The sequence below is a fragment of the Chinchilla lanigera genome, unplaced genomic scaffold, assembly GCF_000276665.1.
Source record: "Chinchilla lanigera isolate Chin_1 unplaced genomic scaffold, ChiLan1.0 scaffold00048, whole genome shotgun sequence".
Lineage (NCBI taxonomy): Eukaryota > Metazoa > Chordata > Mammalia > Rodentia > Chinchillidae > Chinchilla > Chinchilla lanigera.
The window spans coordinates 1,907,972-1,923,044 of record NW_004955449.1 but is presented as its reverse complement, the minus strand read 5'-3'; the positions used below and the strand labels follow the sequence as shown (position 1 = coordinate 1,923,044).

General features: G+C 46.4%; 1 protein-coding gene across 3 annotated transcripts; it reads left to right on the top strand.

Moving 5' to 3' along the window:
• Positions 1–18: 18 nt before the first annotated feature.
• Positions 19–10,920, top strand: Cdca7 (cell division cycle associated 7). 3 transcript variants are annotated; one of them, XM_005393198.2, is made up of 10 exons: positions 19–88; positions 3,012–3,134; positions 3,552–3,788; positions 5,600–5,842; positions 6,205–6,282; positions 7,075–7,263; positions 7,740–7,877; positions 8,463–8,612; positions 8,806–8,942; positions 9,645–10,920. In XM_005393198.2, the coding sequence occupies exons 1-10, from the start codon at positions 68–70 to the stop codon at positions 9,682–9,684; spliced, it is 1,356 nt and encodes a 451-aa protein (XP_005393255.1). In that variant the 5' UTR covers positions 19–67; the 3' UTR covers positions 9,685–10,920. The 3 variants fall into 3 exon arrangements, with proteins under 3 accessions (XP_005393255.1, XP_005393254.1, XP_005393257.1); XM_005393197.2 differs by having other exon boundaries at positions 7,072–7,263; XM_005393200.2 differs by lacking the exon at positions 3,552–3,788 and having other exon boundaries at positions 7,072–7,263.
• Positions 10,921–15,073: the final 4,153 nt, after the last annotated feature.

The window sequence follows — 15,073 nt, the reverse complement described above, 5'->3', positions numbered from 1 at the left end:
GCACCTCCACCACGCTCACTTCGCTGTCCCTGCTCCCAGCAGCGCGGCTCGGGCGTCCGCCGCCGGCATGGAGACTCGCCGCGTGCGGGTGAGGGCTGGGGGCGGCCCCGAGGGCGGGCGAGCTGGGTGCTGGGTGCTGGGTGCTGGATGCTGGGTGCTGAGTGCGAGCGGGGGCGGGCAGTCCCAAGCAATCTGCAGCCCCGGGTTGCTTATCAACTGGTGGCCGTCCTGGGCGTCGCCGGTTTGAGCAAGTCCCAGATTCTGTGCACTCAAGATTTTGGGCAACTCAGGACTCTAGGGTGTTTCCCGTCGGCGTGCCCGTGCTGCGAAGGGAGGAGAGCGGCTCGCGGTGGGGTGGCAGCGCCGGGGACCCCGGGCACGTGCGTCCGCTCTGCACGTGCGCGGACCAGGGGCCGCAGGGGGTGTCCCGGAGCCCGAGGCCGCCCCGCTCCCCGGCATCGTCCCGCTGCCGCAACGCCGCGCCAGCTGGGGCACAGCTTGCGCCCTTTGCGTGGCGCCCACGCGCGTAGTGGGTGCTCGGACGCAGAGCCCTGCGGCTGCTCCCAGCCTCCGAAGGTCTGGCAAACGCCTTTCTGCGGGGCGTGGGTTGTGCACCGTGGGGAGGAGGTGTATTTTTAGACCCACGCGGTACAGAGGCGCAGTTGAAGCCCAGGGTGATAGAAACCCTTCGCTACCACGGTCCAGGTCTACCCCACTCCCTCTCCCCCAGCCCTCCTCGCGCGCAGCTGCGAGTTGCCCAGATCAGAACATTACTCTTTGCTCTAACGGAAGCCAGAACTTGGGGCCTGCCCCTGAGAGGGGAGGAAAGTGGGGGTTGGGTGGAAAGGAAGAGAGTGATGTGCTTAAAAGTTATCAGAGCTTGGGGACTGACGTGGGGGAGGCTGGGCTGGCTGGGAGGGGCATGGTCTCAGAGCCCGGTCCCTACCGGGATGGAATGGGCTTTGGCTTCCAGCCTGCAGAAAACCAGGTGTTACCTGAGTGTAGGATACAGATCTGGCCCACAGTGTGACTCCAGCAATCCATTTCATCCCTTTGAACTTCAGTTTCCTCGTCTGTTAGGGAGTACCTTTGCTGCCAAGAATTAAACAGGATGTGAACGCATTTAACAGTGCCAGGCACATACATACACACACAAACCCCACTCTGAGCGGTATCGGTTACGCTTGACAAAAACTGTCATCTCAGTCGTGACCATTTGCTTTTCTTCTGTTTTCTCCAGGGATATGTTTGCCTGGTAAATAAGTTCACTTTGTGCTGACTTGCGAAAGTTCTCCATGTACTCCCCCCACAACTCGCCATAGAATGCCTCCCTTGAGGCTACCGTGGGCTCTGAAGCTCCAGGTAGATTGATGAGCAACAGGCAGGACTCCCTGCAATGCAAGAAGCACTGCTGTTTTTAGGAGGTTGCAGGCTAGAGTTCTTCCAGTCCTGTGGTTTTTTGTGCAGTCTATTTTTTCTTCCTGGGGGCTTGAATTTCCTCATCCAGAAAATGGTTCCTAAAAGGGCAGAAAGACAGATACTTCTTGAAGTTATTGGATGGCCTCTTAGGGACATAGGAAAGTTAGATTGACATCTTTGCACAAATAATTTTATTGTTAGTAAGAGACTGAAAGGCAGAATGTTAGGTGAAGAAGGAAATCAAGAACATTTTGCTCTTGGGACACTTTGTTTTCTAAGACCAAGAGCAGAACTTGCCTTTCAAAAGTTTTCAGTGAAAAGACTCACTGCTACTCCATGGCCCTATTTAAGGAAATAAAAATATAGGAATGAATGGAACATTTAAGAAATCTCATTAAGAAATGGCAGAAACCACTGTCCTTTTTACACAAGACAGATTCCAGTTGCATTTTCTTTTTTGTTTGTTTTTGTTTTGCTTTTTTTTCCCGGTACTGGGAATCGAACTCATGATCTTGCGCTTGCCAGGCAGGCTCTGTGCCACTAAGCATAATCCCCAGCCCCTCCAGTTGCATTTTCTGATGAGCAGTGCAGGACTGGTTAGTGTTTGAGTGAATGGAGAACATTTTTATATCTGCAAGTAATTTACACCTTATGAAAAAACTTGTAACAAAGTTGTCCTTTTGTTTTTCTGAGTACTGGGATCAAACCCAGGGCTTTGTGCATGGAATCCTTTACTACTGAGCAGCATTTCTGGCCCTAAAATATTTTAAGTCTTAGAGAGCTAGGGGCCTGTCAAGAGAGCTGAATGACAGGCATGGAGTGCTAAAGTAGAATCAAGTGTTCCTCCTGGTTTGGAGTGGTGTTTGATCTTTAACTTGTCTTTTCCCACGTTTGCTGGGCTGATGTGTGATTGGTAAGGATTTGTGCTGGAGTCACTATACCCCTCCTGACTGGAAGGCGCTGTGTTGGCTGTTTGGAAGCTCGCCACCTCTAAGTACACGTCCTGCCCAATTTTGGTAGTTGGGGAAATTAGCAACTCAGTACATAGTCCAAAGCTTACATAGAGACGTCTCAGCTTGATTTTGGCTGAGGGAGAAAGGAATTACTCTGCCATTTTCTACTTTTGAATTTTCCTTTTAAATGTACAGCATTTTTTTAAAAAGTGAAGTTAGATTTAAGGAGTTGAGCGTTGTATTCCTATGGAGTCCAGCATAATGCTAATAAGCACTTAGGGCCTCTTAAGGTAGGAAGAGAGGAAGCTTGGTAGATGTCGCAATAAATTGATAAATATCATTACATTTTTCATTTTCCAAAGGGATCTCTCTTAAAATTTGACCGGGGGGCTGGGGATATAGCTCAGTGGCATAAGTGCCTGCCTGGCAAGTGCAAGGTCCTGAGTTCGATTCCCAGCACCAAAAAAAATTTGATGGGGTTTAAAAAATTTTTTTGTAGCAATTGCACAGCTTCCTTTTTCTCTGTAAAGTATGAGAAATGAACATATCTACTCTGCTGCTTAAACTCAAGAAATGATGTCTTTAGGTAGCTAGTACCGTAAACATCCCACTTAATAGTATTGCCTTTTCCATTTACAGCAAAAGGCTCTCCGAGTAAAGAACGTAAAGAAATTCAGATACATGAAGTTGATTTCCATGGAAACATCGTCATCCTCTGATGACAGTTGTGACAGCTTTGCTTCTGATAATTTTGCAAACACGGTAAGTGCTGCCTGAGAATAAACAGAATTGAATCTGCAGTACTCAAAATGCCCCAAATGCTTTGTGCATGATTAAAACTGCTTGCTTTTTGCCTACATTTCTATACAGCCGTTATGAAAATACAGTATGCACTGTAATTTTATTTCACTTTTTGTGGTGGTTCTAGGTAGTAATTGTTGGAGGTAGATTAGCTACTTATTCTATCCTTTTGAAATGTCGCCTAACCTAACATGCCTGATGATTTGCCGTAACAACTCAGAAATCATTTGTAAACCTCTGAACCATTTTTCTTTGTAACAAAAGCTATTCTCTTGTAGTGCACTTGTAAATGTGATTTGCTCTCTGCACGGTTTATGGAAAATTGGTTCTTGAAAAAGCAAAAAAATGCGCAACCACATTTATTTATTTATTTTACAGAAACCTAAATTCAGGTCAGATATCAGTGAAGAACTGGCAAATGTTTTTTATGAGGACTCTGATAATGAATCTTTCTGCGGCTTTTCAGAAAGTGAGGTGCAAGATGTGTTAGACCATTGTGGATTTTTACAGAAACCAAGGCCAGATGTCACTAACGAACTGGCCAGTATTTTTCATGCCGACTCTGACGATGAATCATTTTGCGGTTTCTCAGAGAGTGAGATACAAGATGGAATGGTGAGTCTGAGAATTTCACCAGTTTCAAGAAGTAAGGTGCATTTAAGGCATGACACGGTTTTTGCAAAAAAAATTTTTCTATTTTTGTGTTTTAGTCATGCCAGAGAAGTTGTTGACCATTTAAAAATTTTGAATATTATCTTGGAGCACTTTTTACTACTGTAGCTCTATTTGTAGATTGCAAACATTCTGTAGGTTCTGAAAATCGTGGAAACTAGTACAATAAAGTTGACCAAAGTACAGATTTCCATGATTACAACAGAAATCCAGCTTTATGAAAGGAAACACACACAGCCTAAAGATGAGTTGCACTGGTGCGTGTGTGTGCGCGTGTGCGCACACAGGTGCCCAGCCTGGTGTCTGGTGAACAGCTGGCCTTTGATAAAGGCTGGTTTCCAGACTTAGCTCTGTCCCTGCATCCTGGGAGACTTCCTGGGCAGGAGCTTAGTGCACACAAGGGTTAAGTAAGGCCCTTCCTGCTGATTCTGTCTGCTCTTTCTGCTTTTCCTGTGCATGTGCCCTCCCCTTTCAATCAACTGTTACCTTGCTGAGGCTGCTGCTGCTGCTGCTGCTGCTGCTGCTGCTGCTGCTGCTGCTACTACAATTGCCCCACTCCTGAGCACACGCCTAGTTCTGCAGGCCTGTTCTTGCCCCAGACTTTCTGCAAGGGAAGCATGTGTTCGCTGCCGGCGGGTGCATGCCTTCACTCACTGGTACAGCACAGCTCCACTCCTGGGGCCATGGCTTGGGTAACGTATGTAAGTGGTAACCCCGGGCCTGGGAGCACTTAGCTCCAGGTTACAGTGGCTTCCTCTGATACCTGAGACCGGCCCCAGTGGGAGCTTACTGTGGTGGTCAGTCTGCAAATCTGGATGTGACCTTTTGTCAGTAGCCCGAACAATTACTGGGCAGTGATTTAGGTTTTTGTAGATACTGTGCTTTACGATTAATAAAATGCGAGTTGATTAAAAGTGCAAAGAATCCATAAAAGTTATTTGTTGTTTCCCGTAGACACGAAAAGTACATGAATGGTACCAAAAGCCATGGGGATTTAAGAAATATTTGTTTATTCATTTATTCACGCTGGGGGTCAAATCCAGGGCCTCATGACTGGTAAGCACATATTACACCACAGCGCTACACCTCCAGCCTATTAAGAAATTTTTGAGCTGGGCGTGGTGGTACACGCCTGGAGTCCCAGCACTTGGGAGTCTGAGGCAGGAGGATCGTTGTGAGTTTGAGGCCAGCCTGGGCTACAAAGTGAGCTCAAGGCCAGCCTGAACTGCAGTGAGACCCTGTCTCAAAAAGACAAAAAAAAAAAAAAATTTTTTTTGAATATTAAAAATGAGTTCCAACCTAAATATGGTGGCTCATGCTTGTAATTCCAGCTCTGGGAGGCTGAGGCAGGAAGGTTGCAAATTTGAGCCCATGCCTGGGCAACTTAGTAACCTAGCAAGACCCTTGCTCAAAAGAACTGGGATGTAGCTCATTCAGAGGCCCTGAGTTCAATCCCCAGATCCCCCAAAAAGGGAAAGGAAAATGGGTCTTTCTGGGACTTCATGGAGGATATTTTTTTCTCCAGTGGCTTGGAACAGTGTGTCCAGATGGGCTGCCTGGTGTCACAGTACATTCAGAGTATTGTATTTACTTGCAAGTCTTGATTCTGTTAGCCCAGGTGATGAGTTACCCAGGTGGGGTTAAAATTCCTTTGCTAAAGTGTCTTTTGTACAAGAGGGATTTTCGTAGTCAAATTAGTGAAGCTTATCTTCCATCAGCAAGTCCCTAACGAGGCAATTGCTCTGATTGACCAGAGGCTGCAGGCAGCCCGGGAGGGATGCAGGACACGCAGCCAGGGCAGACCCTCCGGCCCTCTCAGAGTGGCCATGAAGTTTCCAGTGCGGGTGCGCAGCACCAGGAGCGCAGCCAGCAAAAAGCCAGCGCCCCCACAACGCTCAGAGAATTCTGCCATCGATTCCAACTCCGATTCAGAAGATGAAAGCGGCATGAACTTTCTAGAAAAAAGGGCCTTAAATATAAAGCAAAACAAAGCCATGGTAAGTATCTGTCTTTGAATCGACTCTTCTCAGCTTTTCCCTAAGCAAGTTGTTAGCTTACATCTGTATCCTAAGAATGATTTCTGTGCAGCTTTGAAGACTTCATAATATGTACTTCAAATGCCTTTCTTGGAGCTGAGTGTAGCTCAGTGGTAGAGCGTGTGCTTCTCGATCTTGGGTTCAATCCATAGCATCAAACAAAAAGCATTTCTTTCCCTAAACTTTGCTTTTTAAAATACATGTTAAAGACTTGGTTAAGCACAGAGGAGAAATCAGAAACTCTTTTGGATGTGTCCGCTTATTAAAGCTGTGAGATGTGCCGGTGTAACCACTAATTTTTATGTAACTTTTTTCCTTTTTAGCTTGCAAAACTCATGTCAGAGTTAGAAAGTTTTCCTGGCTCATTCTCTGGAAGACCTTCTCTCCCGGGCCCCAGATCAGTAAGTGTGTATGATTCCTTGTTTGTATGGCATTGTTTTGGGCAAGCCTAGAGGTGACTTATGACGCAGTCCAGGCTGGCCTCTAACTTGAGGTGATCGTCCTGCCTCAGTCTCCTGAGTACTGTATTGTAGATGTATACTACCACGCCTAGGCTTTCAAAACGTTAGTATTTCTGTTCTTCCCAGCTAGGCTTGGCCAAGATCGAAGACTTGGTTTCTGTGTAGAGCCTTACCATGTTTATTCTGCATGGGAGATGTGTAGTAAATCGGAGAATCAGGAAAGCAATTTCTTTACCAGGTTATGGCCTGATATCATAGATGAGTATGTTCTGAGAAGCCAGACTGGAGTGCAGAGAGGAATTTGGTGGCTGTGCCGTGGTACAAAAGGAAAGCCCGCTCAGTCCTGTCCCTGCCCCTTCCCCCAGGAGCTGGACGGAAGCCAGCCAAGCAGGGAGGAGGGAAAGCCAGGCTTTATTTTGTGCAATATAAAAACAGTGTGTGTGAGTCTAGGGCTCAAGAGGTGCAATAGAAAGTTTTCTGGAACAAGAAGTCAGATTGTACATCTTCATTAAGTAGAAGAAGAAATAACCAATTTGAGAGAACCTGGGCTCTGTTTTACAAAATTACAGTTGGGGGGGCTCACTTTCTATGCATTATAAAAAAGACAAAATGAGAAAATGAAGCTCTCTTTTTACTTACAAGGAAACTCCTTGAGGAAAAGATGTAAATGTTCCTAAGTACTGCTTCTCTTTGTTATGAAATAAACAGGTTCCACCCGGTTTTGTTCAGCAGGCAAAGACGCCCCGAAGGCGGACATTCCCAGGTGTGGCTTCCAGGAGGAACCCGGAGCGGAGAGCCCGGCCCCTTACCAGGTCCAGGTCTCGGATCCTGGGGTCCCTGAGCGCTCTCCCCGCTGAGGAGGAAGAGGAGGAGGACGACAAGTACATGCTTGTGAGAAAAAGGAAGGCCTTGGACATACTGGTACTTCGTCTTTTGGCCCAGCATCGCGTATACACACCCTCAGCATCCAGGGAACCGTTTGGAACTGTTAATGTCACATAAACTTAATTTGATTTTTTTTGTTGTTCTTCTGGGGTTGAACCCAGGGTCTTCATATTAAGCCACATCCCAGCCCTGTTTCAGTTTTTATTCTAAGATAGAGTCTTGCTAGGTTGCCCAGGCTGGGCTCAGATTTTTGATTCTCCTTCCTCAGCCTCCCAGAATGCTGGTATTTGGTTTTGTTAGGTTTTCTTCAGCTTTTCTCAATTGTAGGAGTCATTTCCATAATGTCATCCAGTCATCCTCACAATACACTTACGACTTCCTTCCCCCTTTTCCATAAGCAAGTGAAATCTCCAGGTTGAATTTTCTGGGAAGACATTACAAGTCAGGTATCTGAGGTTCAAAACTGGGGGGGAGCCAATAAGGAGCCCTGTCTCATGCTTCTCATCACACAGGATGATGACATACCCAGAAGTCGTCGCCCAGGATCCATGACCCTTCCCCATGTCATTCGTCCGGTAGAAGAAATCACAGAGGACGAGTTGGAGAACATCTGCAGCAACTCCCGAGAGAAGATCTATAACCGCTCACTGGTGAGAGCTCTGAGGTTCTGTCTAGAGATGCAAACAGCGCAGGGGAGACAGCCTCTAGCCCCGCAGTGTTGAAGTGTTTAAAGGTCGGGGCGGAAGGGGAGGTACCGGCGCTTTTCCACACAAGGAAAGGGTTTTTACTGTCCCTAGCCTGGAGACCTGTGTTGCTTGAACTACCTGCTTAGTAAGTCCACAGGAATAGTAAACCTTTTTTTCTAATTTAGGAATGAATTCATTTAACATGTTTCTTGTGGACCTAGTGTGTGCATGTACATAGATACAGTGGTGTATGAAAGAGAAAAATGGATTGGGCTGAGTTTTGTGTGCTGGCATTGAACTCGGCGTCGCACATACCAGGCAAGAGCTCTGCTACGGAGCTGAACATGGGCACTGTTCCGCTGAGCGCAGTCATCTAGCGTCTAGGCTTCCTATGCAGAGCCATGTACCCAAGTGCGGCGATAGGAAATAAGATTCAGAGGAAATGTCACACTCACACTTGCCCAAGACATTCTTTAGATGCGCCATTTCTCTCCACAAAAAAGCAACAGCCCTGAGGTTTGTCCTTATTTACTGTTTATTTATTTGTAGGGGTCTACTTGCCATCAGTGCCGTCAGAAAACCATTGATACCAAAACAAACTGCAGAAACCCAGAATGCTGGGGCATTCGAGGCCAGTTCTGTGGCCCCTGCCTTCGAAATCGCTATGGTGAGGAGGTCAGGGACGCGCTGCTGGACCCGGTAGGTGCCTCAAAGGAAGAGGGTCTTGGGGGCTCAGCCATAGCTGACCTAGGGAGAGACACAGAGCTCTTTGTGTTAGGAGGTGCTCGGGCCTGGGGAGAGCAGGTGAATTCACAGTGTTGGGGCGCACAGGCGCCCTGCCCGGGGTGTGCAGAACTTGGGTTTCAGGGTGCTTTTCACCCTTCCCCTGCAGGACTGGCACTGCCCACCGTGTCGCGGGATCTGTAACTGCAGTTTCTGTCGCCAGCGAGATGGACGGTGTGCAACTGGGGTCCTTGTGTATTTAGCCAAGTATCACGGCTTTGGGAATGTGCATGCTTACTTGAAGAGGTAACAGGCGTTTTCTCTCTTCCACATCTGAATCTCACCTTCATTTATGCACTTAATAAAAAGATAATAAAAGTCAGAATCGTGTTATCTCTAGGGCAGGGGGTAGTGGTGAGTACTGACTGGAAGGGGCACGTGGGAGAGTTGGAAACGCTTTTTCATTGGAGGGGTGGTGGCCAGGTAGATGCGCGTGTAAAATTCAGGTTGTACGCTTGATGCGTGCATTTGCCCATGTGCATGTAATGACTCAGTAAAAACATTGTTTAGAAAATTAAGCCAGGCATGGTGGTGCACTCCTGTCATTCCCGCGCTCTGGGAGGCAGACAGGAGGATTACAAATTCTACCCCTGTGCTGGACGTGGCGGCACACGCCTGTAATCCCAGCCCTTGCCATGCTGAGGCAAGAGAATTGCTGTGAGTTCAAGGCCAGCCTAGAATGTATAGCAAAATGCTGCCTCAAAAAACAAACAAACAAAGAAACCCAGAAAACAAAAAACACCAAGTTCCAGCCCAGCCTGGGCAATTTAGTGACTTAATGAGATCCTATCATAAAATAAGAATTTTTAATAAGGTTGGGAATGTAGCTCAGTGCAAAGGGTCTGGGTCTAGTCCTCAATGTTTGCGGGGTGGGAAGTGGTATTTGGCTTTCAAAAGAGAATTCATAAGTCGGAAATGAAATCCTAACATGTTTTTTCTCTTCCACAGTCTGAAACAGGAGTTTGAAATGCAAGTACATAACACCTAGAAGATTGCTGTCTGCCTTCCACTTCGCGCACCTTCCTAGCTGAAGTTTCCAGTTCTGTCACTGATTGAAACCTGAGTTAAGAATCGTGATTGGTCAGTTTTATAGGACACTCAGATCAGGTTGACCCCATTAGGCTTGCAGGTGCTTCTAGAACTTCATGGAAGGCGGTTTGCTAGCGATGCCTTGCTCTCTTGCCACTTCTCTGGTCCCCTGCCCCCACCTCAGTCCCCTCTGTTGCCATGGTTTCCTCCTACCACTTAAGTTTCCGAATTCTTTGTATCTCTTAATTGGTGTGTATGTGTGTGTATGGTGCTAGGGGTGGAATCCAGGGCCTTGTGTGTGCTAGGTAAGTGCTGTCCCGCGAGCTGTATCCCCAGCCCACAAATTCCTTTTAAAGAACGATTTGTGAGTGTCTTCTGATTCAATTCTTGTTGAAGTAGCCCTGGAACCTTCCCATAAACCCAAGCACTTAGAAGCATAGAAGTGTTAACTCATTGTTCTGTTGAATTCCACAGATTACATTTCTAACTTGTTCACACAGAAACAAGGGGTATAATTGAGGGTTCACACTGATTGACTTTTTAGCAGAATCAAGGCATCTAAGTCTTCAAACTGTGTGGAAAAGTTAGGTAATTGTTGCAAAGTGTGGCGTATTTCTTCAGATGCCTCTCAGGAGAACGGAGAACGCTCCACTATTGTGACTTGGTTGCTGAGGTTAAGTGGTTCACACCGTCATCCTGAGGTCTGTGGGAAGCATTGTGCTATGCTACTTAAAATTACTGTGGAGAAGACACTTCTGGGGAATTGGGATGGTGAAAAAGTTCAGGAATAGGCTGGTGCGCATCCTTTGCATAAAAGTTTAGAATCATGGTATTAATGACTAGTCTGGATTTTTGCAGTGTCTTAAAATGATCCCTGCCAGTTGCTGTGTATGGGGTTCAGGTTTTAAGCACTTTTTTAACAGTAAGTGCCTTTTTGGAGATGGTACCTTTCAAGTTTGTTAACATGATGTCTCTCAGTTTTGTCTCAGGGCCTATTTCGTACATCACCCCTCCCCTCCCCTCTTGTATTACGCCAATCCCCAGGGTCCTGTCTACCTGCACGTGTAGCTGTTGCTCTGCCTGTTGAGTGACAGCTAATTAGACCTTTGGACAATAACTGTAAATACTGCTTTTGATCTGTAATGCTCTTTCACACGAAGGTTTTTATTTTAATAATAAAACATTTTTGTTCAAACTTGTTTGCTTTTTAGAATATCAGATCTTACCGTCTATTTTTTTCCTTGTATTTCAATAGAAGACCATTTGTGCCTTTTCTGTAGGTTTCCCTTTTGTCTTCAGTTTCTGAAGGTCCAGGGCCAGCTCTGGAACAGTGTCCCATTGGTGAAGTGACTAATAGCTTTAATCAGAAAAGAGTAATTCGGTCACATCACCCAGTGGAACAGAACATGGTGAGTTGTCGTTAGCAGCCCCAAGAGCTAATGGTGATTTTGCAATGGTTGGCTACTCTTACATTCAACTATTTATTAGATGCATGCTGTTCTTAGAGGCCCATTTCAGGACTGGGAGAACCTGAAGGTGTACTGTAAAGGCTCTTAAAACCCAAGAGACAGGATCTCACTGGCCTTGAATTACTTCTGTAGCCCAGGTTGACCTCAGAATTCATGGTGATCTTCTTGCCTCAGCCTCCTGAGTGCTGGGATTACAGGATCACAATGCTGGTATTAGCCAGGCATGGTGGCGCATGCCTGTAATCCCAGCACTCGGGAGGCTGAGGCAGGAAGGTCGTTGGAAATTCGAGACCAGCCTGGGTTACAAAGTGAGCTCAAGGTCACTCTAGACAGCATAGCAAGACCTTGTCTTGAAAAAACAAAAACCACAGTGCTGGGATTAACCCAGCTCTTTAGGCCAGGGCCTGCAAGTGGCAGCCTGCAGGCCAACTCCTGCTGTAGCCTATATTATGTGGTGTGTATGAACATTTTCTTTTACACATTTTTAAAAGTTTTTTAAAAGCGTGTGACAGCATGGTTCATAAAACCTAAAGTATTTACAGTGTGGCTGTAAACTACAGAAAGTTTGCAGTGTTCTACACCAAACTTACTGGGAAGCCATGTTACTTGGAGGGAGAAACCCCACCGAGAGCACTGGGCACAGCTGGTGTACGACATATGTATGTATATGACTAATTCAGCCTTGTTAGGTGTATACTGTAATTGAAAAGTTTATTAGGTAGATGATCAAACCAGGGTATTGCACACGCTAAGCACATACTTTTCCACAGAGCTGCATCTGTCCTGTTACTAGAAAATTCTTGGTGTTAGATCTAGTTTGGTTTTCCTTACAAATCCTGGGCTTGTGGCTTATGCTTGTCATTCCAACATTCTGAGAGGCTGAGGCAGGAGAGTCACAAGTTCAAACTCAGCTTGGGTGACTCAGAGAAGCCCTGTCTCAAAAAAGTAAAGGGCTAGGGCTGTAGCTTAGTGTGAAAGCCCTGAATTCAAATCCCCAGTACCACAGGAAAAAAGGGAACAGTTGATTATGACGCCGTATCTTAAAGGGAGTCACAGTAGTGGCCTGAACTAAGCTAAAAACCTAAAAATGATACCCTCAGGAATACGGGCAGAGAAGAAGCAAACTTGTTTCTTATTAACAGACTTTTGATTTTTAAAAAAAAAATCAATACGAGAGTAGCAATGTTTAATACATTGTATAGTGTTACTTTTGAAGTAGTTACACAGTATAAGATACAGGCATGAAAAATTGTCCAAACAATATTAGCACAAACCTTTCTTTCCAATGAACTAAGAGAAATTAGTATACCTGTCTTAACTACCTTGTACGTATATATATTTTTCCTTTTCTCCTTTCCCCTATCCCCGTTTCTCTTTTACACTTTTGAAATCATGTGATTGGTTTCTTTTTTGGGGATGAGGTCTTACTATGTTGCTTAGCCTGGCCTCAACCTCCTGGACTTGGGATCCTCCTGTCTCAGTCTCTTGAGTAATTGGATACACCTGGCCTGCTCCCTGGATTTTTGTCGTGACTCCCATTTTATGATAAGGATCTTAGGTGTATGGTCTCAGCAGAGCTCTCCATACCATCCTTGGTTGCAGAATTAGAGTTTGGACAAGTGGATGTGAAAAGCCGTTATGGTAGGTGTGGTGGTACATGCCTATAATCTCAGCACTCAGAAGGCTGAGGCTGGAGGCTTGCTGTGAGTTCAAGGCCAGCCTGAACTATATGGTGAGACCCTATATCAACCAAAAAAGAAAAAATAGTGTATCTTGGGGACATACTCTTCTACTGAGGTCCTGAGGTTGGAGTGGTAGCAATGCTTCCACCCACGGTGACTAGGGCTGCCCAGATGAGCTTTTCACAATGAGGAGGGGCAGAGGCAGGGACTGGAGCTGCAAGGGGCATTAATTTGCTTTTAGAAGAAAAGGGAGAGTAAGTGCCTGATGGATTGAGGTCTAGGGGGAAATAGGGTCATTTGCACACTGGTAGAACAGAACTAAAGCTCAGTGCTTCTGGAGAGGGAGGTGGAGGGAGTGCAGTATTAGGTCCTTGGAGGGAAGAGAGAGCAAGTCCTGAGCGCATGAAAAGTGAGCATGGGTTGTTTTATGTGAATGTTAGCCGTGCATTTATCGGGTACTCCAGGAGGAAGAAGTAAACCCAGAAAGGTTGAGGAGGATGCCCATCAGCGCCAGCTGGAGTGACAGCCACGCTGCACTGAACAGGGTGCAAGGGAGAGCGTGCTTAGTGAGACTGCGGAATACAGGGCTTTCAGCTGCTGGCCAGCCCCGCCTAAGAAGCTTTCACTGCAGGCTCGAAAATCCTGTAAGCAGGAGAGGACTTCTTAGCGATTCACAAGATTGGGGAAGGAGGGACAGAAGCAGAGACTACGGGACACTGCTGCTCTGAGTAACCTAGGAGCTGGCGTGGAGCAGGAGCCGGGACCTGAGGCTGTGTGAAGAGAGGCCCCTTGGTCCCAGGCAAAGTGACCGGTTCCAGGGAGAGGCCTTGATTGAGTGAAATATCCCGGTGATGAAAGCTTCTGGAGCAAGAGCAAGGAACAAAGGCGATGCCACTCAAAGGAAGAGGCCACTGATGTCAGTGTATAGATGTGTGTCGGTAACCACAGCTACTTAGGAGGCCGAGGCAAGAGGATCAGAAGTTCAAGGCCAACCTGGGTAATTTAGCAGGAACTTATGTCTAAATAAAAATAAAAGAGGTTGGGTTTATAGTTTATTGGCAGTCCCTCTGGGTTCAATCCCCACTCTTGGTGGGAGGACCACTAATATTTTAAGTTTTTTCCCGTGTCCTTGTTTCTTTTTTTTTTTTTTTCATAACAGGAATTGAATTCAGCCCTTCATACTGAGTTGCAACTCTAGCACTTTTTAAAAAATAAAAGTTTTTTAGATAGGATCAAATGCAGTTGCCCAACCTGGGCCAGAACTTGTGGTCCTCCTGCCTCAGGCTCCCAGGCATGCATTGTAAGGCGGATAGATATTAGTGGGCCTGAAGGACAGATGGGGTGGAGAAGTCCAAAACAGCATGCACTGGCGGTTCAGTAAGGAAGCAAACACATCAGTGTGTAATGTGTTTATAATCATTTGTTGGGTCTCAAACCTACCACGATGATCCCATCCATCACAGAGACATGCACAGTTCTGACACCTGGCCGGCCAGTTCCACAGCAAGGTGCACCGCATTCCTGGCTGCCTTAGTCTACAGCCCAGTGATAGCAGGTGAGGAGAGGTTCTTTAGGGCCTCCTGCCTTGGGCTGGGCCTGGCTTAAATTAAGAATTTATCTTTTGTAAGTTTCTTACATGGATAAAGCCCCAGAAGGCACATGGACCATCTAACAGGACAGGAAGATGTTTTGCCATTCCAATGTAACTTCTAAGTAAAATGTTTGTAAGCTTCATAATCACCTCGGTCCCCCAGACCCCAGGAGTGATTCTTGGGTGCATAAAAATGTATCCAAACTCCCATTATGGACACTGCCTTTGCACACTGCCCACGTCCTCCCTCGATACCCTTTACTCCCACTTTACAGTAATTCTACCTATTCTTCTGACAGCCTGTGTCTTGACTGACTTCTTTCATCAAGGGCCCAAAATAACCAGTGACCAAGTCCTTGCTGCATCAGGATGTAGCTTCCTGGTGACACCACCACCAAGCCCAGCTTTTTTTTTTCCCCTCCCATGGTGCTGGCGATTAAATCCAGGGCCTCCCACATGCATGTTAGGCGTATACTGTACCATTGAGCTCTATTCCCAGCCTCCATGTGCTTCTTGTTTGTTTCTTGGTTTTGAGATAGAGTCTTGCTATCTGGTTAAGGCTCACTTTGAACTCACTATGGAGCCCAGGCAGGCCTTAAACTTGCA

Bases quoted from the DNA above. Each gene is read 5' to 3' on its own strand.
- Cdca7 (XM_005393197.2), top strand. From the start codon at position 68: ATGGAGACTCGCCGCGTGCGG. The intron at 5,843-6,204 runs GTAAGTATCTGT...TTTCCTTTTTAG, and splicing joins TAAAGCAAAACAAAGCCATG to CTTGCAAAACTCATGTCAGA. The intron at 7,878-8,462 runs GTGAGAGCTCTG...ATTTATTTGTAG, and splicing joins AGATCTATAACCGCTCACTG to GGGTCTACTTGCCATCAGTG.